The 27,357-nt window shown below is 46.4% G+C and overlaps 1 protein-coding gene across 7 annotated transcripts in view; it reads left to right on the top strand.

Moving 5' to 3' along the window:
• PHF21B (PHD finger protein 21B) overlaps nucleotides 1–27,357 on the top strand; it is a 238,301-nt gene that overhangs the window by 128,805 nt on the left and 82,139 nt on the right. For 5 of the 7 annotated variants that reach the window (XM_044995035.1, XM_044995026.1, XM_044995015.1 and 2 more), the window contains one exon: nucleotides 26,297–26,623. The exons of the other annotated variants lie outside the window; for them this stretch is intronic. In XM_044995035.1, the coding sequence (XP_044850970.1) occupies nucleotides 26,297–26,623 (327 nt within the window). The remainder of the gene's footprint in view (nucleotides 1–26,296; nucleotides 26,624–27,357) is intronic. 7 annotated transcript variants of the gene reach the window in all.

Genomic DNA, 27,357 nt, shown 5'->3' with positions numbered 1-27,357 from the left:
GGGGTCGACGCTCTCCCTGTCGTGTGCAGGGGTGCTGTTCGATCCACCTCACCCTCACCCTTGGTGTCCCTCATGATGGACGCCCCCATCTCTTGGCTAGGGTGCTCACTTGGGTCAGTTTCCCACTCCAGACCTTTGGTTGGCTCAACAGCTGCCCTTGCACATCAATGTCAGAGAGTTGAGAGCAGTCTGCCTTGTGTACCAGGAGCTTCAGCAGCACCTACAAGGCTGTTGTGTCTCGGTGTTCACAGACAACACAACGGACACCCGTTGCATAAACAAGCACGGAGGACTACGGTCCTCCTCTCTTTGCAGGGAGCTATCCAGCTCCGGGACTCCTGCACAGCTCAATCGACGGACCTGGTAGCGTCCTTTCTCCTAGGGGTCCGGAACACTCTGGCGGATCGCCTCAGCAGTTCCTTCCTGTCTCTCAAGTGGTTGATTCCTCCGGATGTTACCCATTACGTTTCCAGAACTTCGCTCTCGCGGGAACAGAACGAGGAAGAAGTTCTGCTCATGCCAAGGCCTCTCCCCGGGCTCGATCTTGGCTGCTTTTCTGATGCCGTGGACGAGCCATCTGCCGTCCGCTTTCCCACCGCTCCCGCTGGTTCGCAAGGTCCTAACACTCCGCAGGGACAGAGCGCATCTGATCATGATCGCTCCAGCGTGGTCCAGGCAGCACTGGTACTCCAGGTTGCTAGACCTGTCGGTAGCCAACTGATTCCCCTGCCTCTTTGCCCAGACCTCATAACGCTGGATCACGGCAAGCTTTACCACCTAGACCTACAATCCCTGCACATCTCTGCATGCCTGCTGCGGGCCTAAACCGATCCGAGTTACGTTGTTCTGCCTCGGTTCTACAGGATTCTCCTGGGTAGTAGGAAGCCTTCCACTCGGTTAACGTATCCGCCCAACTGGCAGTCTTTCTCTTGCTGCTACGAAACACAATGTTTCACCCACAGAGGTTCTGATCCATTTCCTCTTGGATTGCCTATGATCTTCAAACAGCAGCGCCTGGCGCAGTTCATCATTAAGGGTGCACTTGGCAGCTGTCTCTACCTTCCTCCCAAGGGAGAGTGGCCGCTTCATATTCTCACACGCTGTGGTTTCTAGGTTCCTCAAGGGCTTGGGGCATTTATGCCCCCAGGTTCGCCGCCCCCACCAACTCCTGGTTATAAGCAGACTTATGCCTGCTCCATTCGATCCACTGACAACATGCTCGTTGAGATACCTGTCCTGAGGGACAGTTTTTTCCTTGTAGCCTTTGCATCGGCTGGACAAGTCTCCGAGCTTCGGGCTCTCACAGTGGACCCACGGTACACTATGTTGCGTAAGGACAAGGGGCAGTTGTCACCACGTCCGGCCTTCCTCCCTAAGGTGCTGTTGACCTTTCATATCATCCGGGATATCTTCCTTCCGGTCTTCTTTCCGAAGCCCCATTCATCGCGACGGGAGCACATTTTCCCTCCCTAGACGTCCGTAGGGCGCTCGCTTTTTATGTCGAGCGGACAAGCCTTTTTGTACGCCACCAACTCTTCGTTGTATTGGCAGACCGGATGAAGGGCCTACCTGTCTCCTCCCAGAGCTTTCCATCTTGGGTGACGTCATGCATTTGCACCTCCTGTGACTTGGCCCTTGTTCCGTCGAGCCACCTTACTGCTCGTTTCACCAGGGCTCAGGCTTCTTCTGCTGCCTTTCCGACTCACATACCCTTCCAGGGGCTATGTCATGCTACTACCTGGTCCTCTACCCGGACATTTGCCTCTTGGTCTAACTGTCCAGAGATGATGCAGCCTTTGGCTCAGCAGTTTGCATTCTGCAACATCTCACTCCGACCTCACCGCCTACGTAAGGCTTGGGAATCACCTACATGGAATGGATATGAGCAATCACTCGAAGAAGAAAAAACGGTTACTCACCGTTGTAACTGTTGTTCTTCGAGATGTGTTGCTCATATCCATTCCAAACCCACCCTCCTTCCCCACTGTCGGAGTAGCCGGCAAGAAGGAACTGAGGAGTGGGTGGGTCGGCTGGTGTATATATCCGGCGCCATGGTGGCGCCACTCCAGGGGGCGCCCAGCCGACCCACTGAGTTGCTAGGGTAAAAGTCTTCCGACGAACGTGCACGCGGCGCGCACACACCTACATGGAATGGATATGAGCAACACATCTCGAAGAACAACAGTTACAACGGTGAGTAACCGTTTTTTTCTTGTTTTTGATAGTTTAATCAGTTTAGTGTTAGATAGTTAGCGGGTTCGGGGATTAGCCCCACCCGCACCCGGGACCGGAGCATATGCCCGGCTCCCCGGGTTTCAAGCCGTGCTCGGCCTGCCGCAGGCCTATGCCTACAGGAGATCCTCATAGCTCCTGTTTAAAGTGCTTAGGAGAGTCGCACTTGTCTACTAAGTGCCCAATTTGCAAGGCTTTCAAGCCTCGCACAAAGAGGGAAAGAGACATTAGGCTTAAACAACTCCTAATGGAGGCAGCCTTAACCCATCGGCACCGAAACCTGCCCAGAGACGCTCTCTCTCGCCAAAGGCAAAGAAGGGGAAGGCCGCTGCCTCTTCAGCACCGCCTGCTCCAAAGCACCAGAGTGCACCCCGTCCGGACCGCTCGGCACCGAAACCTGCCGCGGCACCGGTTCCTCCGCCGCAGACGCTTCTGCCGGCACCGGCGACTCTGGCCCCTCAGAGGCCGTCGAGCCCAGCACCTGTGACCTCCCCGGCTCCGGCTGCGGTAGAGATGCCACTGCCGTCGACTCCGGAGACCTTCGAGGCGGCGCGGGACCTCATCGCATTGACAGACCCGGCTGTGCCACTGCCCCCGGCGCCGCCGGTGCGGACGCCCCGTTCTATGGGCAAGCCATCAATGTTTAAGCCGCCTGCCGGCACCGACTCCGACCGGCACCGATACCGTTCCCGCTCTCACCACCGCTCACACTCTCGACGCCGATCTCGATCTGGGCGCCGATCGCAACGCCGCTCGCAGTCCCGGCACCACTCGACTACGCGGCACCGGTCAGACTTGCGGCACTGGTCATTCTCCCGCTCTCTGACTCGTCATTCCCGGCACCGTTCCGGATCTCGGTACCGCTATGGCCGCCGCTACTCGCGAAGCCGCTCCCGGCACCGAACATGGAAATCCCGGTCGACCTCCTGGCACCGCGCCGGTCGGAGGTCCCATTCTCGCTCCCGCTCTCGCTATCGGGATGCCTCCCGGCACCGGTCACCACAGAGGCGGGAAATGCGATCCGTGGGCACTTCGGCACAAGGGTTATCTGCTCCACCCTGGCCCTCTCGACACTCCTCGGCCTCTTCGCACGCCGACAGCTACTACATCGACGACCATGACCCTCAGGTCCCTTCGGGAGTTTTTCAGCAGTCCGATTACGCGGACCAGGACCCTCATCACTGGGGTTATTGGACCCCTTGGGCCTACCACCAAGCCCAAGGTGCTCCTGTGCCTACCACGCGTACCGTACCACACGAGTCACGCATCCCGGAGGCTACTATAAGCTGTCCCCCAGTTGACACTGAGGTACCATCGTGCGCGGAGGAAGGTAATCAGCCTGCCCAGGAACCTCTGGAGCAGGAAGCTTCACAGGTCCCAGACGCTGACCGGGACACAATCATGCCCGGAATTTCTTCTTCCTCCTCTTCCCCAGATGAGGCGGTGGTGGGGTCGTCATCGGCAGGTCCCCCGCCAATTGACTTACGGGCGCACCAAGAGCTCCTTCACAGGGTGGCACTGCGAATGGATCTACAGGCTGAGGAGGTATCGGAAGTGGACGATCCGATAGTGACCATTTTGTCAGTGGATGCCCCAACCCGCATAGCCCTCCCCTTCATTAAGACTATCCAGGCGAATGCTGATACCTTATGGCAGACTCCGTCCTCTATTGCGCCACAGCCCGAGGGGTGGAACGCAAGTACATGGTCCCTTCCAAGGGATATGAGCATTTGTATGTGCACCCTATCCCCTCGTCGTTGGTAGTCCAGTCTGTCAACGATAAAGAGCGACACGGCCAGCAAGGCCCGGTTCCTAAATCAAAGGAAGCCAGGCGAATGGACTTGCTTGATCACAAGGTCTACTCTACTGGTGCCCTGCAGATCCAAGTGGCTAACCAGCAGGCCTTGCTGAGCCGTTACGGACATGACACTTGGGCTGAGGTAGAGAAGTACAAAGAACTCCTTCCTCAGGACTCACTACAGGAGTTTGCAGCCTTCGTAGAGGAAGGTAAAAAGGTAGCGCGCACTTCGCTACAAGCCTCCTTGGATGCAGCTGACTCGGGGGCACGTACTATAGCCTCGGGCGTTACCATGCGCCGGATCTCTTGGCTCCAGAGTTCGACGCTTCCCCCTGAAGTACAGTACACCATTCAGGACCTTCCTTTTGATTCCAAGGCTCTGTTCTCCGAAAAGACGGACTCTAGGCTCCAGAACTTAAAGGACAATAGAGTCATTATCCGTACTTTGGGGATGCATACCCCTGCTACCCAGAGGCGTCCTTTCCGCCCCCAGTTTAACCGGCCTTACTATATGCCTCGCTACAGGCAAGACTCTGGTCGGCGACGGGGTCGTGGGGGACGTAGACGACAGCCTGGCAACCAACCATCCCAGGGGCGAACACCCTCTAAACCGCCGGGGCCTAAACCATCCTTTTGAAGATGCGCCCGGGGACGGCATACCAGATCTTTCTCAAGATCCCTCCCTGCCTTTTTCCAACCGTCTTTCCTATTTCCTCCTGGCGTGGGCCCGGCTGACCACCGATGCCTGGGTCCTCCGCACCGTGGAACGTGGTTACCAACTACAATTCGTTTCACCCCCACCTTCCCACCCTCCTTCCCGGTCCCTCTTCAGGGACCCCTCTCACGAGCAACTCCTCTTACAAGAGGTGCATTCGCTCCTAGCCATCGGAGCGGTCGAGAAGGTTCCGGAGAGGGAAAGGGGCAAGGGGTTTTATTCCCGTTATTTTTTTATCCCCAAGTTCAAAGGGGGGCTCCGGCCCATCCTCGACCTGCGAGACCTCAACACATACATGCTGAAGTTGAAGTTCCGCATGGTATCCCTTGGGACGATTATCCCTACTTTGGATCCGGGAGACTGGTATGCCGCCCTCGATATGAAGGACGCTTATTTTCATATCGCCATCTTCCCACCGCACAGACGCTTCCTCCGCTTCACAATCGCTCACCTGCACTTCCAGTTTGCGGTCCTCCCCTTCGGCCTATCCACGGCCCCAAGGGTGTTCACGAAGTGCATGGCCGTTGTTGCCGCCCACCTCCATTGGCGCGGCATCTGCGTTTTTCCCTACCTGGACGACTGGCTCATCAGGGGGGAATCGCAGGCCACGGTCCAGCAGCATGTCACAGTGATCAAAGACTTATTCAAGCGCCTGGGCCTAGTTCTCAACATAGAGAAGTCCACCTTAGTACCAACTCAGAGGTTGGACTTTATTGGGGCGACCCTGGACTCATCTCTAGCCAGAGCCTACCTTCCTCAGCTACGGTTCCAGGCCCTTACGCAGCTAATCCGCGCCCTTCAGGCCTCTCGTATGACCTCGGCCCGTGCTTGTCTCCGCCTCCTCGGTCATATGGCGGCTTGCACACACGTCACTCCGTTTGCCAGGCTCCGCCTCCGCCCACTTCAGCTGTGGCTCCACTCCAGATACCGCCCGCACAGGGACCCTCTGGATACCCTACTCACCATTCCAGCGGGTGTCCTTCAATCCCTGGATTGGTGGCTGACCCCTTCCCACATATGCGCGGGGGTCCCATTCCAGGCTCCTCAGCCTTCCCTTTCCCTGACAACAGACGCCTCGTCCCTCGGATGGGGAGCCCATCTCGGCGCTCTTCGTACTCAAGGCCTTTGGTCAGTGCAGGAATTGAATATGCACATCAATGTCAGGGAGCTCCGGGCAGTGCGCCTGGCATGCCAGGCGTTCCAAACTCGCCTCCACGGCCGTTGTGTCTCAGTCTTTACGGACAGCACAACAGCCATGTACTATATCAACAAGCAAGGCGGGACCCGCTCTTCCCCCTCTGCCACGAGGCGATACTACTCTGGGAATTCTGCATAGCCCACTCGATACATCTGGTGGCGTCTTTCCTTCCCAGCGTCAAGAACACCATCGCGGATCGCCTGAGCAGGTCCTTTCTCTGTCACGAGTGGTCGCTGAGAGCAGACATCGCTCATGCCATTTTCCAACAGTGGGGATTTCCCCATGTAGACCTGTTTGCATCCCGATTGAACCGCAAATGCCAGGAGTTTTGCTCCTTTCAAGGCCTGTCACCGGGCTCTCTGTCAGACGCGTTTCTCCTTCCGTGGACTCGTCATCTGTTCTACGCCTTTCCTCCGTTCCCCCTCATACACAAGGTCCTGCTGAAGATCCGACGGGACAGGGCACGTCTCATCTTAATTGCGCCAGCGTGGCCCAGGCAACACTGGTTCACCACGCTGCTCTGTCTGTCGGTAGCCAGCCCAATTCCTCTGCCGCTTCACCCGGATCTTATAACACAAGATCACGGCACTCTCCGTCACCCAGACCTGCCGGCCCTCCACCTCACGGCGTGGCTCCTGAGTGGCTAGACCAGTCGGAATTGCGCTGCTCTGCTCCCGTGCAGCACGTTTTAATGAGCAGCAGAAAGCCTTCCACTCGATCTACCTACGTGGCCAAGTGGAAGCGCTTCGCTTGCTGGGCTCAAGCGCGCGACGCTATTCCTTCAGAGCTTCCGCTTCCAATGGTCCTTGACTATCTCTGGTCGCTGAAACAGCAAGGCCTTGCACTGTTCTCTATCAAGGTGCACTTAGCGGCTATCTCCACTTTTCACCCCGGTGAGGGAGGGTACACGCTGTTCTCTCACCTGCTGACTACTCGGTTCAGAAAGGGCCTTGATCGTCTCTACCCCCAGGTGCGCCACCCGATTCACACCTGGGACCTCAATCTCGTCCTCAGCAGGCTCATGTCCCCACCATTTGAGCCGCTGGCCACCTGTTCCTTGCTGTACCTGTCATGGAAAACGTTTTTTCTAGTGGCTATCACATCAGCCAGACGGGTCTCTGAGCTCAAAGCGCTCATGGTGGACCCACCGTATACCATTTTTCATAAGGACAAGGTGCAGCTACGTCCACATCCGGCATTTCTCCCGAAGGTTGTGTCCGCATTCCACAATAACCAGGACATCTTCCTTCCAGTTTTCTTTCCAAAGCCTCACGCATCCTCACGAGAGCAACGACTTCACTCCCTTGATGTTCGTAGGGCGTTGGCTTTCTATGTTGATTGGACAAGACCGTTCCGCAAATCCCCGCAACAGTTTGTGGCAATTGCTGACCGTATGCGAGGTCTTCCTGTCTCGTCGCAGCGAATCTCCTCATGGCTCACAGAGTGCATACGCAACTGTTATACCTTGGCTAATGTCCCTTTGGGTCATCTCACCGCCCACTCTACCAGGGCCCAGGCGTCCTCCGCTGCCTTTCTGGCGCAAGTACTGATACAAGAGATATGCCGAGCGGCGACCTGGTCGTCCGTTCATACTTTCGCCTCGCACTACGCCCTGGTCCAACAGTCGAGAGATGACGCAGCCTTTGGCTCTGCGGTCCTGCATTCCGCCACGTCTCACTCCGACCCCACCGCCTAGGTAAGGCTTGGGAATCACCTAACTGGAATGGATATGAGCAATCACTCGAAGAAGAAAAAACGGTTACTTACCTTTGTAACTGTTGTTCTTCGAGATGTGTTGCTCATATCCATTCCACACCCACCCTCCTTCCCCACTGTCGGAGTAGCCGGCAAGAAGGAACTGAGGGTCGGGTGGGTCGGCTGAGGTATATATGCGGTGCCGTTATGGCGCCACTCCAGGGGTCGCTCAGCCGACCCACTGGGGTTGCTAGGGTAAAAGTCTTCCGACAAACATGCACGCGGCGCGCACACACCTAACTGGAATGGATATGAGCAACACATCTCGAAGAACAACAGTTACAAAGGTAAGTAACCGTTTTTTCCTTGCTATCGCATGCAACCCCATCATAGAAATGTAGGGCTGGAAGGGACCTCAAGAGGTCATCAAGTCCAGCCCCCTGCTCTGAGGCAGAACCACGTAAATCTAGACCACCTGGATCACTGGTGTTTGTCCATTGTCTCAAGAACCTCTACCTATGGGAATTCCACAACCTCCCTTGAAAGGTTATTCCAGGGCTTAATTACCCTTATAGTTCCTAATATCTAAACAAAATCTTACTTCTTATCTGAGCTTCAGTGGACATTGAGAACAATCGTCTTTATAACAGCACTTAATGTATTTGACGACTGTCAGGTCCCCCCTCAGTCATCTTTTCTCAAGCTTAAATGTCCAGGTTTTTTTAACCTTTCCTCATAGGTCAGGTTTTCTAAACCTAGTATCATTTTTGTTGCTCTCCTCTGGATTCTCTCCAGTTTTTGTCCATGTCTTTCCCAAAGTGTGGTGCTCAGAATTGGACACAGTACTGCAGCAGAGACCTCCCGAGTGCCGAGTAGAGCGGGACAATTACCTCCTGTCTCTGACATACAACACTACTGTTAATACACCTCCAGAATGATATTAGCCTTTTTGGAGCTGCATCATATTGCTGACTCCTGTTCCATTTCTGATGGAACTATAACCCCCAGATCCTTTTCAGCAATACTACCAGCTAGCCAGTTATTGCCCACTTGTGCATTTGATTTTTCCTCCTAAGTGAATATAGTCATCATGTACTCCTCTTCATCATCTGAAATCCAGTTAGGTTGGTTGTCCCTGCTATAAATGTGGCATAACATAGTGAGTTAAACATACTATGGCAGCCTTACTTTTGAATCTTATTTTTCTGTTTTGACTCAGATTCTTGAAGTTGTGTAAATGCAACTTCTTTGTACTGAATTTGTTTACACAGTCATTTAAAAAAACATCTAGAACAATTGTTAAGGGGAAGAAGCTTCCTCTCTGTCCCACACATACACACAGCCTCCCATTGATACTTATCCCTTAGCCTAATTTTGGTTTAGTTCTGAAAACTGATGCTGATGCTGGGTTAGAAAGTTATAGAGCTTCTTTTAGAACTTTGGGTAGAGTTATTTTTATAAAAATGTTAATACTTTCAGCCCCCTTCTCCACTTCCTCATCCCAGTGTAAACTAAGGGTAACACCATTAAAGTTCATGGAGTTACTTCCATTTAAATGAATGGAGAATGAGGTACAATGACTGTACCAACTGAAGCAGCGGGAGTTTCTTCCAACATTTTGGCCCAGAAATGCTCCAGGCTGGAGGTGTGCCAGACAGATCTGCAGTTCAGAGGCATGGGGGAGCTGCAGAAGCATAATTCGCAGCAGATGACTAAGCATAAGATCTAAGGTGGTGGTCTTTCCTCTGCTGTCTGCCTCCCACAGGAGTAGGCACCTTATCTCCCATTTATGCCAGCAGAGTGAGTGGGCTGGACATTTATGTGTCCCAATGCAAAGCTCCCCGCTGGTTTAGTCTATCTTGTCATGGAGTTAGTTATTCATGGAAACAGCATAATTGCTATTCTGATTTTGGGATCAGTATGCACATCATTCTCCAGTGGGCGGAACAAGCTCACTTTTGTTAAGATCACACACCTTTTTTCAGCCTGCATTTCATAAGCCCATATGAAACATGCAAGTATGGCTCTCCATGATTGTAGATCAGCTATGTGCATATGTGTTGACAGAGCACAGGTTAAATAGCCTTTTTAGACTGTATGTGCTTAGATTTTTCTTATTTGTGCATGGGTGCCAGTGTGAACTTTATTATATTCAGATCTTTCATAACATAACCACTCTCTCTCCCCTTATCCTCTAATTAAGAAATCTTTTAAAGCAAATTTTATTTTAAAAGAAAGTGCATCTGAACTGAGAATGTATGTGCCACGTTTCCTCCCCACAGTGTGAATTAAGATGGCCAAGTAATAAAAGTTTCTTCTGTTAGGTTTCATTATAGAAATGCGGATAAAGCCTTAACTGCAGCTATGCTGACGGATACTCCCGTAGTAATAAATAATGGGTCATTGTACTGTGCTCACCATAAAACATGTGGGAGCTTCGCTTGCTTTCTAGCAACTTGTAAATGGAAACTTTCTCCCTTATTGATTTAACCTCTGCTGAACTCAGCACTCCAGGTCTTCTAGCATTTTGTCCATCTACACATTAGATAAACACTTTTGCATCACATTGTACCCAATTCTTTCTGAAAGTTCTGGTTCAGAAAATAGAATGCATTTCCCTTTATCCCATCATGGCACTGTTTTCCTGCAAGAATTGTAACCAGTTGAAAAGATATTGTCAACAAACCTGTTTATAGATTATAATTCCCTTTCCCCCTAAAGTCTCCATTCATTGAAAACAACTTTTCTTTCAATGCCTTTTTTCTCCCTTTGCATTTGGCCATCACTTCTTGTTTTTATTGAGTTGGCTTTTTGATGCCTCTGGTAGTTTTTATTTATTTCCTTGTTTGGGCAACAGTATTTCTGATGATGTCAGCACAGCTCTCAGAATAGTGTTTGTTATTTAACTATAGTTACAAAGCCACTGGCATTGAGGGCTTGATCCAAAACCCATTGACATGAATGGAAAAACTCCCATTGACATCAATGGGCTTTGGATCAGGGCCTGATGTAGAAACTACTGTTTTGTGTAGATTCGAAAAGAAGACAGGTCCTTTGTCTTGGAATAAGGGCAATCAAGAAATGTAGGTTATATTTCCAGCTCTATCATTGACAATATGTATAATCTCATTATTGACACACCTTAGCAAAATGCTGCTGTAAATCATTCTGAAGAGAATTTAGCCCAAGATAGAAAGCTTCCTGGCTGAAGAGCAAGTGGGTTTAGACCCAAAAGAGTTTTGGTGGAGAAATTATTCTATCTGCATGAGCTGTGCAAGAAAATACTGGAGAGTAATGGGATGGTGAGCCATGTTTTTGTGGATGCCAAACATCACATAGAGATCCAACAGAGAATTGGACTTACGACTACTGCTTTAAAGACACACGGCCACATTTGGAGATGCAAAGGTTTTACCTTGAAGTATAAAATAAAATTGTTGCAATCTCTTGTCTTCGTCATCTTCCTATATGCTTGTGAGACATGAACATTAAGGAAACAGGACATTAGGAGAATTTCTGCCTTCAAACTGAAATGCTACAGTCAATGGTTGTGTGCTAACTGTACCTCACACAGGACCAACGTGGAAATAATTGCCTGAATTTACAGCATAAACGTAGTGATGCCTGATATCATCAAGACAGTAAGATGAAGAAAACTTGAGTTGCAGGATGTGTGAGTGGGATGAGCTGAAGAAGATAGCCAAAGTGTTGCAGAGACTGGTGCCAGGGGCAGGGGGTGCCCTCAGAGAGTATGGCTGATTGGGAGGGTTGTGGTATGCTGTACTACTCAGCGCTGTGTGTAGACCGCCAAACAAAGAGGAAGCTTGCTGGCCAATAATGCTCATGAGTTGTGTTTACTGTTAATTGTGATGTGACCACATGGTGCTTTGTATTATGAAAGAATATATCACTGAGTTGCTGTGTGACTGTGAGCAAATCACTTCACAGTGTCTCAGTTCCACATATGTAATATTGGGAGACTGATATTTACACAACTTTTGTGAAGTGTTTGGCGGGAGGGGATCTTCTGATGAAAATTGCTGTACAGACGCTCCCCGGGTTACGCAAACCCGACTTATGCAAATTCAGACTTACGGAAAAAATTCCGTAAATTCTGTAAGCTTTTTTTTTTTCCTTGTGTAATTGTCGGGTATGCGTTCTCGACTTACACAAAATTCAACTTACACAAGGTGTTCCGGAATGGAATGCTTGTGTAAGTCGGGGAGCGTCTTTATAAGTGAAAAATATTATTAGTAATAAAAACATATTTTAATAATCAAGGGATGGATTTTTCTTTTAAATGGATGTTGAGAATTCAGAAGACATTCTCTAATAGGCTATAAACATTTTAAGACCGGTAAAATTTTAAATCTGAATTACTTGATGGAGACCCTATAATCCTCTAAGGGTAGAAAGAGTAATTTACTCTGTGTCCAGAAAGTTTTCAGCCTCTCTACAATGGCTGCAAGTTATTATGGGTTGCGCTGTGGACAACTGTCTGCCAGAAAGTGAACGGTTTTTACACAGGCCTCTGAAGACTCAGCAGATGACAGTGAGTATTGATTTCTGCAAACTTTGACTGGATTCGAATTGGTGGCCTAGAGATGAAAGGTGCCCATCACCTTTTACTAGAATCCCTGGGCCAAGATAGACCTGTGGAGTTATTCCATAGACCTGTGGAATTATTTTTTTGATCCCTTACTTTATCTTTTCACAGTAGCTCCATCACAGTAGATTATGAAACTAGTCTGTGTATATTTTCTCCCAAGAAGGCCATTGCCATTAGACTTTCCTTTTTGAGTTATTTTTAAGAACTGTGAGTTACTGTAGCTCTTAAAGTGAGGGACTAACAATAGTGACTAGCGACAGGAATAAAATGAGTCAGTTTTGTGCAAGCAGTCCTACTTTTTGTTTCTAATGCACTCCCTTTCCTTTCCTATAACCCCCATCAAAGATGTCATTTGATCATATTCTCTTAGTTGTACCAAATGATGTGGTAGCATTGTGATTTAGATAGTTTGGGACAAACTCATTCCTAGTGTTAATGTTGTGCCCAGGATGATTTTGGACCACAGAAACTAGACCGAGACTAATTTTTTTCATTTATGGCCTGTCCTGGTGTTTGAACTCCGGTCTCTAGAGGTGAAAGGTTAGTGTGCTGACCCACAGCATTCCCTTCTTCCCAGCATTATGTTTCTTCATAGCAGAAGGCAATGTGTCCCCTTTTCCAGAAAAAGCTATGGCAGGGATGGAAATGTGCAAAAAGCAGGCATAGCGAGTCACCAGTCTATTGTTCATAGACCATCATTTTATTTTATTTTTTTTGCAGCTGTTCTGCAGAATACCTTTTTTCCATAGTAAACCAGTGTGGCGTGATAGTGTACCAGGCAGTGTGTTTGAGTGACAGTATGAGGTAGGGTTTGCAATAAGTGGCTATGATTTCATGCCCTCCACAGCACACAATGGAAACATATGGCCCAGAAATATGTTATTCTCATCTTCAGAGATTTCTATAAACATACCACAGTTATGAAAAAGTTTGCTAAAACTGCCCTTATTTTCTCCTCTTTTCTTTTGTGCCCTTGAATCTTCTCTCTGTATATCCACCAATCTATGTCTCTTTATCTAAGGTTCATAGGTTTATATGGCCCTCGCCAGTGTAATATCTAAGTGCCTCACAAGAACAATCAACAAACAACTCTTTTTCTCGTCTCTGCTTGCAGTAGAAGCTTAAAAGCTAGTTTAGATACACACAAACCTTAACTAGCTTCTAGGCTTTTCCAGATCATTTCCATTTTATCTGTGACTTGTATAATTTTTCTCCCCATTGCTATCTTTATTTGTAAAGATAAATGCAAAGTTACTGCATAGTGTCCTTGCTTTCTCCTTATCCTTTGTGTTTATTTCCCTATTGTTGTTTTGAAGTGGGCCAGTATTTTCTTTCTCAGTCTCTCTTCTACATTCCACTTTTTTTTACATTATTTATTGCCGTTGACATGCTCTGCATTAGTTACTGCTCATTACTCTTTTTGGCCCCATAACAACGCTTTTCAAGTGCTTTAATTTCGTATTAGAATCTACATTCTCTCCCAATAGCCAGCTCCTTTGTTGCTTTGAAATGTACTTTTCCAACGTCGATATTGTTCCTTACCTTTATTTTGCTTTAAATACATCCACTTTCATTAACATAAATTGGAATGAAAATATATTATCCCCTTTGTTTCTTAAATATATCTTACTTTTCCAACATTTGTTAATTTATTTTTAGAATTAACTAATTCCGACCAGTTGATTGTACTCTGTCCTTCCTCTTAACTCTCATTTAATAAAATATTCTGTGCACATTCTGCTGTATCTGTGATCAATTAATCTTCTATGTCTAATCAAGTGGTATTATTATTATTTGTGATTCGTAGACTAAAAAAATGTTCAGCTTCTAGAATTTCAAATTTGGCTTGCTCATTGTCACTCTCTCTCTTCTCAAACCCCACCCCCCCCAATCAGTTTTTCTGAGTTTCCTTTCTCAACTGTCCATGTCCATGGTATTAAATTAAAACAAAACAAAACCCCTAACTTTATTTTATGTGCTTGGGGCATAAAAAGAGGAGTGTCATCTAGTGGTCTGAACACAGGACTGAGAACAAGGAGCTCCTGAGTTTTGTAGGCCTGACTTTCTATCAAATTTTCAAAAGTAGCCCCTGATTTTGATTGTCCTTGATTTTTTGATCATCCAGCTTTGAAACACCTTGGGCCTGATTTTTAGATGTGCTGGGCATCACACATCTCCTGTTGGCTTCTCTGAGAGTAGGCTTGGGCTCACTGTTATTGCACAGCCTGCAGTTCTGTTGTATCCTTTCTTCAAACTTAGTCACTAGGTCAAATAAGCAGCGCAGTTGTCTTTTGCACTATCCAAAATTTCCCAGTGTTCATCATGTATAGCCCCAGATCAAACACATTGCAGCAATCCAGTGAGAAGGTAACTAATGTAAGGAAGAAAGATGAGGGGTGATCTGATGACTAAGGCCCTGGCCTGGGATTAAGGAGATGTGGATTCAGTTACCAGCTCTGTCACTGACTCTCTTCAGACTTGGAAAAGTCTCTGTGCACCAGTTCCTCATCTGGTAACTGGAGATAATAGCACTTTCCTACCTAACTGGTGTTATTAGGATAAATACATTAAAGTCTGTGAGATGTTCAGAACCTACAATGATAGATGCTACAGAGATATCTAAACAAATGTCTGTGTCAACCTCTGTATCCCAGAGGAAAACTCATAATTATGGCCCTTCCAAATTCATGGTCCATTTTGGTCAATTTCACACTCATAGAAATTTTAAAATAATAAAGTTCATGGTTTTGGCTATTTAAATCTGAAATTTCATAGTGTTGTAATTGTAGGGGCTCTGACCCAAAAAGGAGTTGTGGGGGGCTTCAAAGGTTATTGTAGGGGCTTCAGAGCTGGGCATCTGGAGAGCGGCGGCTGCTGACCAGGAACCCAGCTCTGAAGGCAGAGCCACTGTCAGCAGCAGCGCAGAAGTAAGGGTAGCAGTACTGCAACACCCCCTACTACCCCTACTTCTACACTGCTGCTGATGGCGGCACTGCCTTCAGAGCTGAGCAGCTGGAGAGCGGTGGCTGCTGGCTGGGAGCCCAGCTCTGAAGGCAGAGCCGCCGCCAGCAGCAGCACAGAAGTAAAGATGGCATGGTATGGTATTGCCACCTGTACTTCTGCATAACTGCTGCTGGGGCACTGCCTTCAGAGCTGGGTGCCCAGCCAACAGCTGCTGCTCTCTGGCCACCCAGCTCTGAAGGCAGCGCAGAAGTAAGGGTGGTAATACTGCAACCCCTCTAAAAAAACCTTGCAACCCCCCCTGCAACTCCCTTTTGAGTCAGGACCCCCAATTTGAGAAATGCTGGTCTTCCCCAAGAAATGTATATAGTACAGTGTAAAACATACAAAAGATCAGATTTCGGGGAGGGGGTGGGGGGAGACCCGATTTTACGGTCCATGATGCATTTTTCATGGCTGTGAATTTGGTAGGGCCCTACTCATAATCTCCTTGCTAGGTCTAGATGGAGGAAATGCTCAGGAGCAGTCCTGTATTCTACTACAGTCTCTGCTGGTGACTAAGGGGTTCTCTGTGATGGTTGTCTCTCTGCTGCTGGGTAGCCCTTCTAATTTAGTCCTGCCAAGGGCTTCCATAACCATCCAGGGCTAGCGTTGCCAACTTTCTGATGCAGAAAACCAAACACGCTTGCCCTGTGCCTCCTCTGAGGTCCCGGCTCACTCCATTTTCCCCAACCCCGTCGCTCCCTCTCCCCCACCATCGCTCACTTGCAAATTTTCACCAGACTGGGGCAGAGGGTTGGGGTGCGGGAGAGGGTGAGGGCTCTGGGTTAGGGGTGTGGGCTCTGGGGTGGGGCCAGGGATGAGGGGTTTAGGGTGCAGGAAGGGGATCCGGGCTGGGGCTGAGGGGTTTGGCGTGTGGGAGGGGACTCAGGGCTGGGGCAGAAGGTTGGGGTGCAGGGGGTGCAGGGTGCAGACTCTGGGAGGGAGTTTGGTGGTGGGAGGGGGATTGGGGTGCGAACTCTGGGCGGCACATATGTCAGGCGGCTCCTGGGAAGAGGCGACATGTCCCTCCGGCTCCTAGGTGCAGGGGCAGTGAGGGCTCTGTGCACTGGCCCCGTCTGCAGGCGCCACCCCTGCAGCCCAGGGTGGGGGCAGCGTGCAGAGTCCCCATGTCCACCCCTGCACCTAGGAGCCGGAGGGCATGCCGACTGCTTCCAGGACCCGCACGGAGGCTGCCTGCCCTGCTGGCTGTGCTGACTGGAGCCACCAAGGTTCCTTTTCGACTAGATGTTCCGGTCGAAAACTGGACGCATGGCAACACTATTCGGGACTTTCCTTGCATGGTAGAAGTCGCATCATAAATTATTGTAATATAGTGTAACCTTGGTTTGGGGGAAAATCTGTCAGATTTAGCACTCCACCCCCTTTCTTCCCATGATGGTGGGTCCCTGGGGAGCCAGCACAGATGAGCTTTCATGTGGAAGGAAGGAGGAGCACCCTTCCTCTCATTCTCTGTGTTCTCTGGCCAGATCTGCACTCTCAGAATCAAAGGAAAACATGGGGCTGTAATCTCTGATCCTTATCTCCACAAAAGTATCGCAGATTTCCTCTGCTTTATGATATTAAATAAGATTAGCAAGAGAGATTAGAGAAACAGCAAGATAATACCATACCTTTGGATTGCCAGTCATAATCCAGATGTCCGAGACAGAGTCATGTGACCTCATTAAGCCTCACAATACCTTTGTGAGGTCGTAACCTATTATTATCCCCATTTTACAGATTGGGAAATTGAGGTAGAGAGGTAAAGTGACTTGCCCAAGGTTGCAAAAGAATCTACTCTCAGAGATGGTGTAGAAGGACCTGATTCCAGTCCTGATCTCTGAAGAGAGCGCTCTCTAAGTTTTGCAGCAGGATCTATGGCTCAGGAGCTTTTCTGCACTGAGGTCCTCTCAGCGCAAGCTGGGTGGAACTCCCGGATTATCATGGTGCATCTGCCCTATTTCCAGTTAACTTTACAGTGGGTTCTGCTGCTCTGAATTGTGACAGCGGGCAGTGATCCCTGAAGTCACTGATTTAGGTGCCTGGTTGTGGATTTAGGAACCTAACTTTAGGCACCCAGTTTGGGCTAAAGTGTTTTTGTTTGGGTCTCCCAACCCCCACCCCCTCTTGTTTTCATCAAAGCCATACTTTGGAGAGTTGGAAAGTGGTTTGTAATGCTGATTGGAGCAGCATCATGACTAAAATGCAAATATGCCTGAAGTTAGAAAACGGTCATTCTTTCACCCTAACATATTGTAACCATAAATGCTGGAGCTCTTGGAATACAATGTGCTTGCAGGAGTCCTGGGGAACTGTCTATATGTGTTTTGGGGGTTTGGGAATGAGGCAGCTTTCTGTTTTCTTTGTAACTTATCCAGTATTTCTGATGGGAATAGTTCACAACTAAAGCTGTGCCTTCCTTTGGGGGAAACACTACCATTTAACTTCTCCCTTCTTTATATATATATATACCAAGGAACTGATGTTTTGATCCCCTGGGAGGCCAATAGCTGTTCACTACATTTGTTCATTTCAGGAAGATTCTGTAGTAGCTGAAAAGAGCGTTTGCTTGGTTTATTGTGTTGTCAAACCTTTATGCTATAGCAATGAAGATATGCATTCACAAATTCAATTTTGTGGGGGGAGGAAAGGATCAGAGAAGGATGATCAGGTCTTAGGGGGAAAAGAGATTCAATAGATAGCATATCTGAAATTAGATTTTAGAAATTATTGTTTATTTTTAAAAAGGTCTGAAGGTCTTGGGGGAAGTGGATCAGTTAGGAGCATATTTAAAATTAGATTTAATAAATTACTGTAATTTATTATTATTTTTAAATCACATGCAGCAACATCCCTGTTTACCCTGCTTGATAATAGAGGATAGGGCGTTTGTAAGTAAAATGCACAAGCCTGTGAGCTCATATCTTGGGTTGGAAACATAAGGATGCAAACTTTAATGAAATTCAGACATTAAAATACTCAGCGAGGCAAAGGCTGCATGTCTACAGAAACAAAGGAAGTTAGGATATCAAGAAATGTGGGCTTTGATGCCATTTAGAAAGGCTCTGGATTCCATGATTTATCTAAAAGCCATGAGCTGCACCTCTTAAAAAATGCAAATATCTGCATTGCATCTTGTAGCTGTAATGAACAAGTCTTTCAGACAATAGAAACATTCAGCTAGTTCTGGGGCACTTACTGTGGCTCCATATGCTGTGGTGTATGCTTATGCCCTTCAATCATGATGCCTTTTGTTTTTTCAAAACTTAAATGAGAAGCACATGAATGTTTAAATGGTGTACACTCCAGTTTTGTTTTGTTTGGTTTAAAAAAGACATGATTAAATAAGACAAATAAACGCAATCCTCACGAACGCTGGGGCATGGTAAATCATGGAAAGCTATGAAGCTGGCAACAGCAAAAGTATGTAAATTTCCTGAGCTGCTAATCGTATGTAGGACTACAGCTTTAGGTTACCAGAGGACCCATGTTACCCAGTGGGGAGCAATTTAAAACACCACAGAGTCTGTTGAGGGAGAATGCCTGTATGTACTGCAGATGTATATTAATGAGATCAAGCTAAAGTTTGCTTTTCTGTAAATTAGGGCTTAAAAGAAGGAAATATTTTAAAGCATTTCATAGATTTGCACACTAGATATAGCATGTCTCACTGGTCTTCACTGTGGGCCTGATCCAACCTCTGAAGTCAACTGAAAGGTGGTTATTAGCATCAATGGGCTTTAGATCAGGCCTTATCTTAATATTTTCACTGTACTAAAGAGTTTTTGCTGGGATTAAGGGAAAGAATAGTGATCTGTTCATCAAATAAAATCCAAATCAGTACATCACCCACAATGACGTTTTTTAGTATAGGCTTTAAATACATATGTTTGTGAGTGTAGATATATAATATTTTGGTTAGCCTGGATTGCAAGTTACAAAAGGTCTGTTTCTGAGAGCAAAAGATAGGTAATTAATAGGACTAAGAGACAAAATGCCAGCTTGTAGATTTGTTTCCCCTGCAGAAATAGGCGCCCCTGTTAGATTGCTCTTTCTTGATCTGATGTAACAAGAACAGAGAGTCAGCTGTGAATCAAGCGCCTTGTTCTCATTTCCTTGATCATTGACATGGTTTGAGAGAAAGGAGGAGGGATTATTTGTGAGGTTATTAAAAAAAAAATCCAGCTGCCCCTCCTCCTCCCCTCTAAAATGCAGAGATTCTTCTAGAACGTTCCATAATATGAGTTTGACGTTTCTCATTAAATATCATCCTCATCCCCCCTACTCCTCATTTGTTAAAAAGTGCTTTTTACAAGTCACTAAGCAGATAATTCGAAGCTTTGATGAGTGGATTGCCAGTTAGCAATACAGTGGGAAGTACATTTTTATTTTATTTTTTACCCAGCAGGCTGTGTAATGGTTATAGAAATTAAAGGATAATTGCATTTAAGTGAATTTATGCTTTTACAATCCCACTGTTACTGTTATTAGAATATTTACCACTATTGAAAATTATCTCTTCACGTAGATCTGCTAATTCTTCATTACCAATCTTTGCTGGAAACTAGCCATTTTGAGAGTTTTAGTCGTATCAGGTTGACATAAGGGCTAGTTTTTCTGGTGATTTTAATTATTACCCATTACAGTGCCTTTGCACTTAGGTTTCATTTGCAACAGCATTAGGTTCATTCATTTAAAGTTTACATTAGAAATTATCATTAATGACTTCTTTTTCTTTATTGATGTTTTCAATGGGTTTCACACAGATTAGGTGCTACATTTAAAAAATCTGAGAAATGTCTTTCTCATTGAGAGATTAAAAGTAAATTTGGTAGTGTACGACATTTAGTTTCTGTACATGGCAATGTACTTCTGCAATATATAAAAACCGCTGATGTGTAAAAGTGCTTGGTAATACTTATAAAACAGACTTTTATTCATAATGAAGAGCTTTACTGGAGAGTATCTTAACACAGATCAGAGTTAGTCAGAGCATAGAGAGCCATTATACCTAAATACAAAGGCTCATTCATTATTTGTTGGGTGTTTGTTGTCTCTCTTAATTAAAGACATGCTGGAAAAAAAGGTTTTACAACCTTTTTAGTTTAAGAAGAGAAGACTCAGAAATAGTAAGCCATTTTAATTAATCAATTATTTTTGTGGGGGGAGTCCCTTCTCTACGCCAGGCAGCATTTGTCATCCTTTGGTAGGAATGGCTAATTTCCTTCTAAATTTCCAATCTGGAATCACATAGAGTGGCTTCCATTCCCTTCCCCACCCCCAAATTCTTCTGGTGTTCTGTGTTTGGGGAAGGAAGGTTATATGTTTCTGACCTGCTTTACTGCTTTTCATCTGAAAGTAAATTAATGCACACACTAGATTCCCCTCTACTGTGCTGATTGGATCCTTGTGCCGATTAAATATTTCACACTGATAGAGGGATGCTGAAAGCACTCAGCTGGTAATATGGTATGTACATCAGTGGTACAATAACTGACTTTCAGGTTAACGTCAAACAAAACCCCAGTTTGCTACAGTTTTGATTAGAATGGGTCTTTGCTTTGAATGTAAATCCTTGTGCCCTGCTGCAGCGATGGCTAATTAGCAGAGATCTGATAGAAAAAAATGAATGGATTCTTATTTCTAATGACAGGCAGGCAGTAAGTTGTCAAAAAAAAGGGGGAGGGGGAGAAAACAACACACAAAAGAAGCCTTTTTTTTAGTAGCTACCATACTTTGTTCTTCAACACACAAACCTTCCTTCCTTTGTACCTTCCTGATCTGTTTTCTCCAAAGGACAGTTCTTGTTTGACCAAGGATCTATCATCGCTCTAAAAGTCTATTCATGCTTTCCATACCCTATGACAGTTCTGTCAGGATGTTTGTTTAATCTATATTCAAGTTCTCATCAGATTTTTCTTTTTCCTGCTGATAAATACTAGAAGCCAGGAGACAATTCCAAGCAGCAGTGAAGTCACTACTGCTTTCCTAAGTATCTACCTTTCTATCCATAGTTCTTTCTGCCTCATATTTATCTCCCTTATGCTCTTCAGTCTCTATCATGGCACACTTGAGAGGGCTGCGATTGGCTCTTGCTTTGTGGATAAGCAAGCAGAAAGAGTGTTAACTCCTCAGTGGCAATGTGCTGGAGTGGGCTCCCTGGAGCCACTTGGTAAAATTGCAACACCAAATTAAAGGGAAGGCTGGATGATCTCCTGCCTCTGATGGAGTTCATCCCCACTCTCTGGATGCTCTTAAATCATCCCTCCTAGTGATGACCTATCCTTGAGGTTCATTAAAAATATTTCTGTAGTGCAATCCCCCCCCTTTGGAATGAACCAGATTGCACCAAAATGGCAGGTTGTTTAAAAAATAAAATGGGAAGGAGGCTGTCCCAGACTCACCTACAAATGCCATTGCTCCAGTTCAAATTACAGAGATTGGACATAGTGCTCTATTATCAATAAACTGTTGTTCAGGAACAGAGTGTAAAATGTTCCCATCAAAGTTATGGATATGACAGAGCATTTTTAATAATGGGAAACCAAACAGGTTCTTCAGTTCCTCACCCTTCCACTCTGTGAGGAGAGCAACCGTGGTATTTGGGATTGTCCACAGGCAAAGAGGGTATTTTCATGGGAACCCTTTATTGAAATACTGATAGCACATCATTGATCCCACCTAAGGCTCTAGTCCTGCAAATACTTGCATAGGTGTATACATCTCTTCATGGGAGTAGCCCTATTCACTTCTCTAGGGCTACTTCTTTGCGTAAAGTTATGTAGGATCGTGTTTGCAGGATGAAGGCCCAAATGAATAAAGGTCATTGCTCACAGCTGGGTATCAAAAATGGCAACTGGAAACACATTGAAAAGCATATAAAAATTCATAGTTACCAAAACCACAAATCTTGAAACATCCCATATACTGTGGTTATTGCCAGAATAAGAATTGTGGTCTGTCACTGTTAGAATACTAAAGAGTCAATCGTTCAACTGAGTTTTATTGTAAGAACTGAGTAAATTAACAGAGGTCAAGACCCTCCTCTCTGAGGGAATCTCTATTCAGCTATCTCACATGCAGTGCCTTAGGTTTGTGACAAATGTTAAATTATTAATTGGTAGGCCTTTGCTTTGGTTTTATAATAGGTTACCATTCTTCTGAGAGAGCTTGACAAACTCTCATACAGAACATATTTCCTTCTAGGCCAGCTCAGGAAAATAATAGATGTTGCTCTGGAAACAATTGCAATTTTTCAAAGCAAAAGTGCAGTCAGACAGTATCATTCTGGAAGGATTACTGGAATAAAGTCTATGTCTAAGGCAGAAGTGGTTACGATATAGACAGCAATGGGCAGTGAATTCTAAGTCCCTTTTAAACAGGTCACATATCTTAGTTTGGAACATGAAGGTTTGTTGGCAGGCTTGTATCAGTTTAAAGTCACTGCCACGGGGGAAGTTAATCAGTAGCAGAGTATAAAATTGTTTTAGAACGTGATCATTCTCATTTAACAATCTACATAAGTACATGTGTGGATTACTATTGCTATGCAAGGCACATCGGACCTTGTAAGGTTACCAAAAAATGATGTAAACTGCAGAAGAGTAGAAGTGGAGAAATGGAAACCTTAACTTACAGTGAATGGTAATATCAACTCCCCAATGTGGGTGTCAGTGCATGTATGTTCCAGCATCTGTACTGAGACACAATAGCTATTTGCTTTGCCTGTGGCTTCTGAAAGAAGCATTCTTCAAATCCATCTCTCTCCCCTATTCCCTTTTCTTTAATATGAAACTCAGCAATCTGTTTAATAATTATACAAGGTAGCATCTGAGTAGCTGGTAGGAGCCTCACTTATTCCAAATGTCCTGGAATTAGAGAAACTGTTGCATCCCTGTTTCCCCCACATCCTACAAACCTTTATGAGCAGAGACCTCTGTGGAACACACAGTTTTTTGCATTTAAAAATAAACATAAAGGGTAAAGCTATTTTGATACATTTGAGAAAAAAATAAAAGCACTGCTTTGTACAGTTGAAATCTAAGAAGAGGAATCTGCCATGTAGAATATAGAAAATCATAAACAAGCAGCAGCTTTCCAGCACACTGAAGTGTGTTTGCTTGTGACTGGCATACATATCTCAAACTCCAGTTTGCCTGTGGCATCCTGCAGTGAAAATGAAAGTTGTGCTGCTATTGAAAAGGCGCTGCTTCAAAATTGGTGTATTGTGAGGACTGATATGCTGTAGATGAGAAGCAGTGTGCTGCTTTCCAGCATTTAGAGCCAATATTTTTTTTTGGCTCCCCTATTATGACAGCACATGTTTTTGACTGTTACGCCCAAAGCATGCTTAGATTCTTATTATTCATCATTCCAAAAGTGTCAGAGAATATGTTATGCAGACTGATTCCCAAAATTCAGATTTTGTCTCTTTTAGAAACAAGAATATTCTTTTAATTAATTTGGCAGAAATATAATACAGCAGATGTAGGTTTTGTTGGGTATTTTTTTAACCTCTCATACTACACTCTATTGTTTCTGCCAAGATGCCTTCATCAGCACTTTCTGGGGTATAACATTAAAAAAAGGTCTTTAAAAAAGAAAAACCACATAGTTTCTATTCTCTCACCAAAAGAATCTTACTAAGTGAGATGTTTTGGTGTGGTTAGTAGATGCATTTTCATGGAACAATTCAATCAGACACAAATGAAAAATGTCACCTCTTCCAAACAGGTGAGTTTAGCTTTCTGAAACTAATCTTCAATATCTACCACTCAGATACGTTTCCACATCTAGCTTCTAAAATTCATACCCTTTTAAACAAATAATTTCAATATATACATCATAAGAAGTATTGTTTTGTCCACTCAGAAGAAGTTTTTGGAATAAGTTGGGTGGTTATTTCAGGTTTATGATAGTGGCAACATTCTTCCTTGCATTTACCTTTTTTAAGGATGAAAGTAAAAACTTATCCTTAAAGGGGAATACAAATATCCCTTTAACAAGGAAAAATACAGAGGGGTCAACCATAAAAACCACTTAATGTTTGCTTTGAGTTAGAATTTAAAACAAACAACAAAACTAATCATGTTTCAGCTATTTCTGGTGCATATATACAAATAGGCATTTTCATCAGTTTATTATGAAAATAGTGTCACAAAAAACTATTATTAATATATCTCTCTAATATGGATCACCATGGAAAATAAGGCAGATATTAATGTGAGTGAAGAAACAACTAAAAAAATTTAATTGTACACAATTTCTGCTTTGTATTGTCTCTATTTTTCCCCTTTGCAGCAAGATGAAAAGCAATTATTGGGTATTAAACTGTGTAAGGAAAGTATCCTTCCTGCTTCTTAACTTGCTTTTGTTTCCACTGTTGTTATAAGTACTGCATATCTTCAGTTTTGCTTGTTCTGTTGAATTGGAGAAAATTTAAAGTATTTTGGTACCTTTTTAAATGTTATATGAGGAAAACAATGAAGGTCTTTATGCTTATAGTGAAAGTGTGTAGCAGTACAGCATATTTGTACATTTCTGTGATGTGAAGTTTCCCATCCTGGCAATCTAAATATTGGGAACTTCTTAGGGCAGATATTAAAATCCAGTTATAAAATATGACAAAAGTAAAATATAGATGCACGGGACGTATTCTGCTCTCACTTACACCATTGGAAATCCTGGCCCCATTAAAGTAAATGGCACACAGTACAGAGGCACCTGTGGACTGAATTCAGTTCAACCTCTATTTATTTCTAAGTAACAGATTTATACTGTTGTAACTGAGAGCAGAATTTTGCCCCTGGTCTCCATTATGAGCTTTTAATGATATGTCACAGATGATATAAAATGAAACAATATTACTGCAAAGCTGAAATCTTACTCAGAAAGCTGTATCTTACTCTGAATATGAGTGATACATAATACAAGGAGATATTTAATGCAGCTAAAATGAGATAAAGATAAAAACAGGTTTGACACAAGTCTCTTGTATCCAGTACTTTGGCAACTATAAAGGCATGAGTATGTCAGCATAACATGGAATAGTAGAAGAACACCTGATCCAAAATAAAATAGCTACTGTATTTATAAGTTCTCAACAATATTAATACTTTTTCACAAATGTGACATTTTTATATGCCGTAATTAGTAACAGGTTTTCTGGCTTTCACTAGAATGCCTGACCCCAATAGCCTGAAAAGTAATGCTGTTTATTTAAAAAAAAATCTTAAAGAAAATGCAAGTTTAAAAAAAGGAGGTGACAACACATGGAAAAGGAAAATCTGAAGAACTGGGAAACTAAAAAGTGTAGGGTGAGACTGGAAGCTGTAATGTGGTTTGCAGTCTAATGAAAGATGACAGGTTGAAAATACTGGCTAGCGTGCTCTGAAATCCCTTTATCAATTATTATTTATCACTTGTAGTGATGTAACCCCTAATCACGGACCTTGTGCTCGGTGCTGTCGAACCACACAACCAAAACCCCTTCAGAAGGTGATTCAGGAGGAATTAATCAACTCCCTCCCCTCCTCCCCAAAACAAACCAACCCACCCCTAAAAATCCACTTTAACCGGCAAAGAAATTGACCAGACAACTAAAAAGCTACACTAAGCCAGTGCGCTGTTAACAGCAACCTGGTGAGGGTGGAGAAAATGATACTACAGATCTGGCCGGCTCTCGTTCATCCAGTTTAGGCAATGCTAGCGCCGGTACTCGCTGGCTCTGGGTCTCTGTTCTCTCCCGGTGCACAGCCCGGCTCCGGGAGCATGACAAGGCACATGCAGCGAGGCTCTCGGTGGGGCGCCCCCGGCTGGAGCAGGCAGCAGCGGCAGGCAGGGGCTGCTCCGGGTCAGGGCTCCGTAGGGAGGGGGCAGAGCCGGGCTGGCTGCAGATGTTGCAGGCGCTCGCGGCGGTGCCAGGGCGCCCCCCGGCTCCTCTGCGCCCCGTGCCGGGCGGGGGCCGCGGGGCCGGGGATTGTGCCGCTGCGGGGGCAAGGCCGGTGGTGACGCTCGCGCTTCTCTCTCTCCTTCCCCCTGTGGCAGAAGCTGGCGGTGCGGAGCTGCCCCGCGGCGGTGCTGGTGGGAAGCGGGGGCAGCGGAAACACCAAGCCCGGCGGCGGCGGCGGCGGGGTCCCGGCGCTTCTCAAAGCGCCCGGCGGCGGCGGCGGCGGCCAGAGCCAGAGCCAGAGCCTGGCCATCTCCGTCCTGCCGGCCAAGGCTCCCATCGCGATGGTGACCGCGCACCTCAACGGGGGGCTGGGCTGCAGCGCGGCCGGCGTGGAGCCCCCGCAGAGCGCCCCCATCAACCTGCAGACCACGGCCAAGCTGGTGACCGCCCGGAGAGCGCCCGAGCTCGGCTCCCGCTCCCAGGTAGGAGTCGCCGGCGGCCCCCGCTGCGCCGCGCTCTGCCAGCGGCGGGCTCAGCCGGCTGCCTCCGCCGAGTCCGCGGGGCGGGGCGCGGGGCCAGGGGAGGGGCTGCAGCCACACTGGGGGCTCTGACTGGGGGACGAGAGGAGGGGGCGGTCGCGTAATGCAGCTGGCTGGGGCGGGCAGGGGTGACGCTGCGGGGGGAACAGGGCAGGGGTGATGCTGCAGGAGCCGTGTGGCGTTGGAAGGGTGCCCTGAACTGGGGAGTGCTGCTGGGGAGAGTGGGGACACAGTGGGGGGAATGGGAGCAGTGAGGGAGCATAGCAGGGCGCTGCAGCAGCTGGTCTGGTGCCTTGGTCTGAAGTGCAGGGAGAGGGGCTGGCTGGCTGGGCTGAGATGAGGAGCAGGGAGGATAACACCTGAGGGCTAATATGACTTGGGGAACAGAACCGTGGTGGAGGAGGGTAGTGCTGCCTGGGCTGAGCTGGACAGCAGGGAGTACGGTGCAGGTCAAACCCTAAATGACTGTTGTTTCTGTTTTAATTTTATTTCCTCCAGTTTGTTTGTCTTCCATGGCACTTCTTTCCTGTGTAAGGAAACAGGTTTTTTAAAATAATGAATCTTCAGAGATGTTGTGGTGCTAGGCTACTCTGTGTGCCTGTTCAGCCTGAATGGAGACAGGGAGATGTGCCATGAGGCACAATTACATCCGTTCCTCAGAAGGCTACAAGTGTTTT

Source organism: Mauremys mutica, chromosome 1, assembly GCF_020497125.1.
Source record: "Mauremys mutica isolate MM-2020 ecotype Southern chromosome 1, ASM2049712v1, whole genome shotgun sequence".
NCBI lineage: Eukaryota > Metazoa > Chordata > Testudines > Geoemydidae > Mauremys > Mauremys mutica.
Note: the sequence above shows the minus strand (reverse complement) of the source record. Positions and strands in the feature narration are given on the sequence as shown.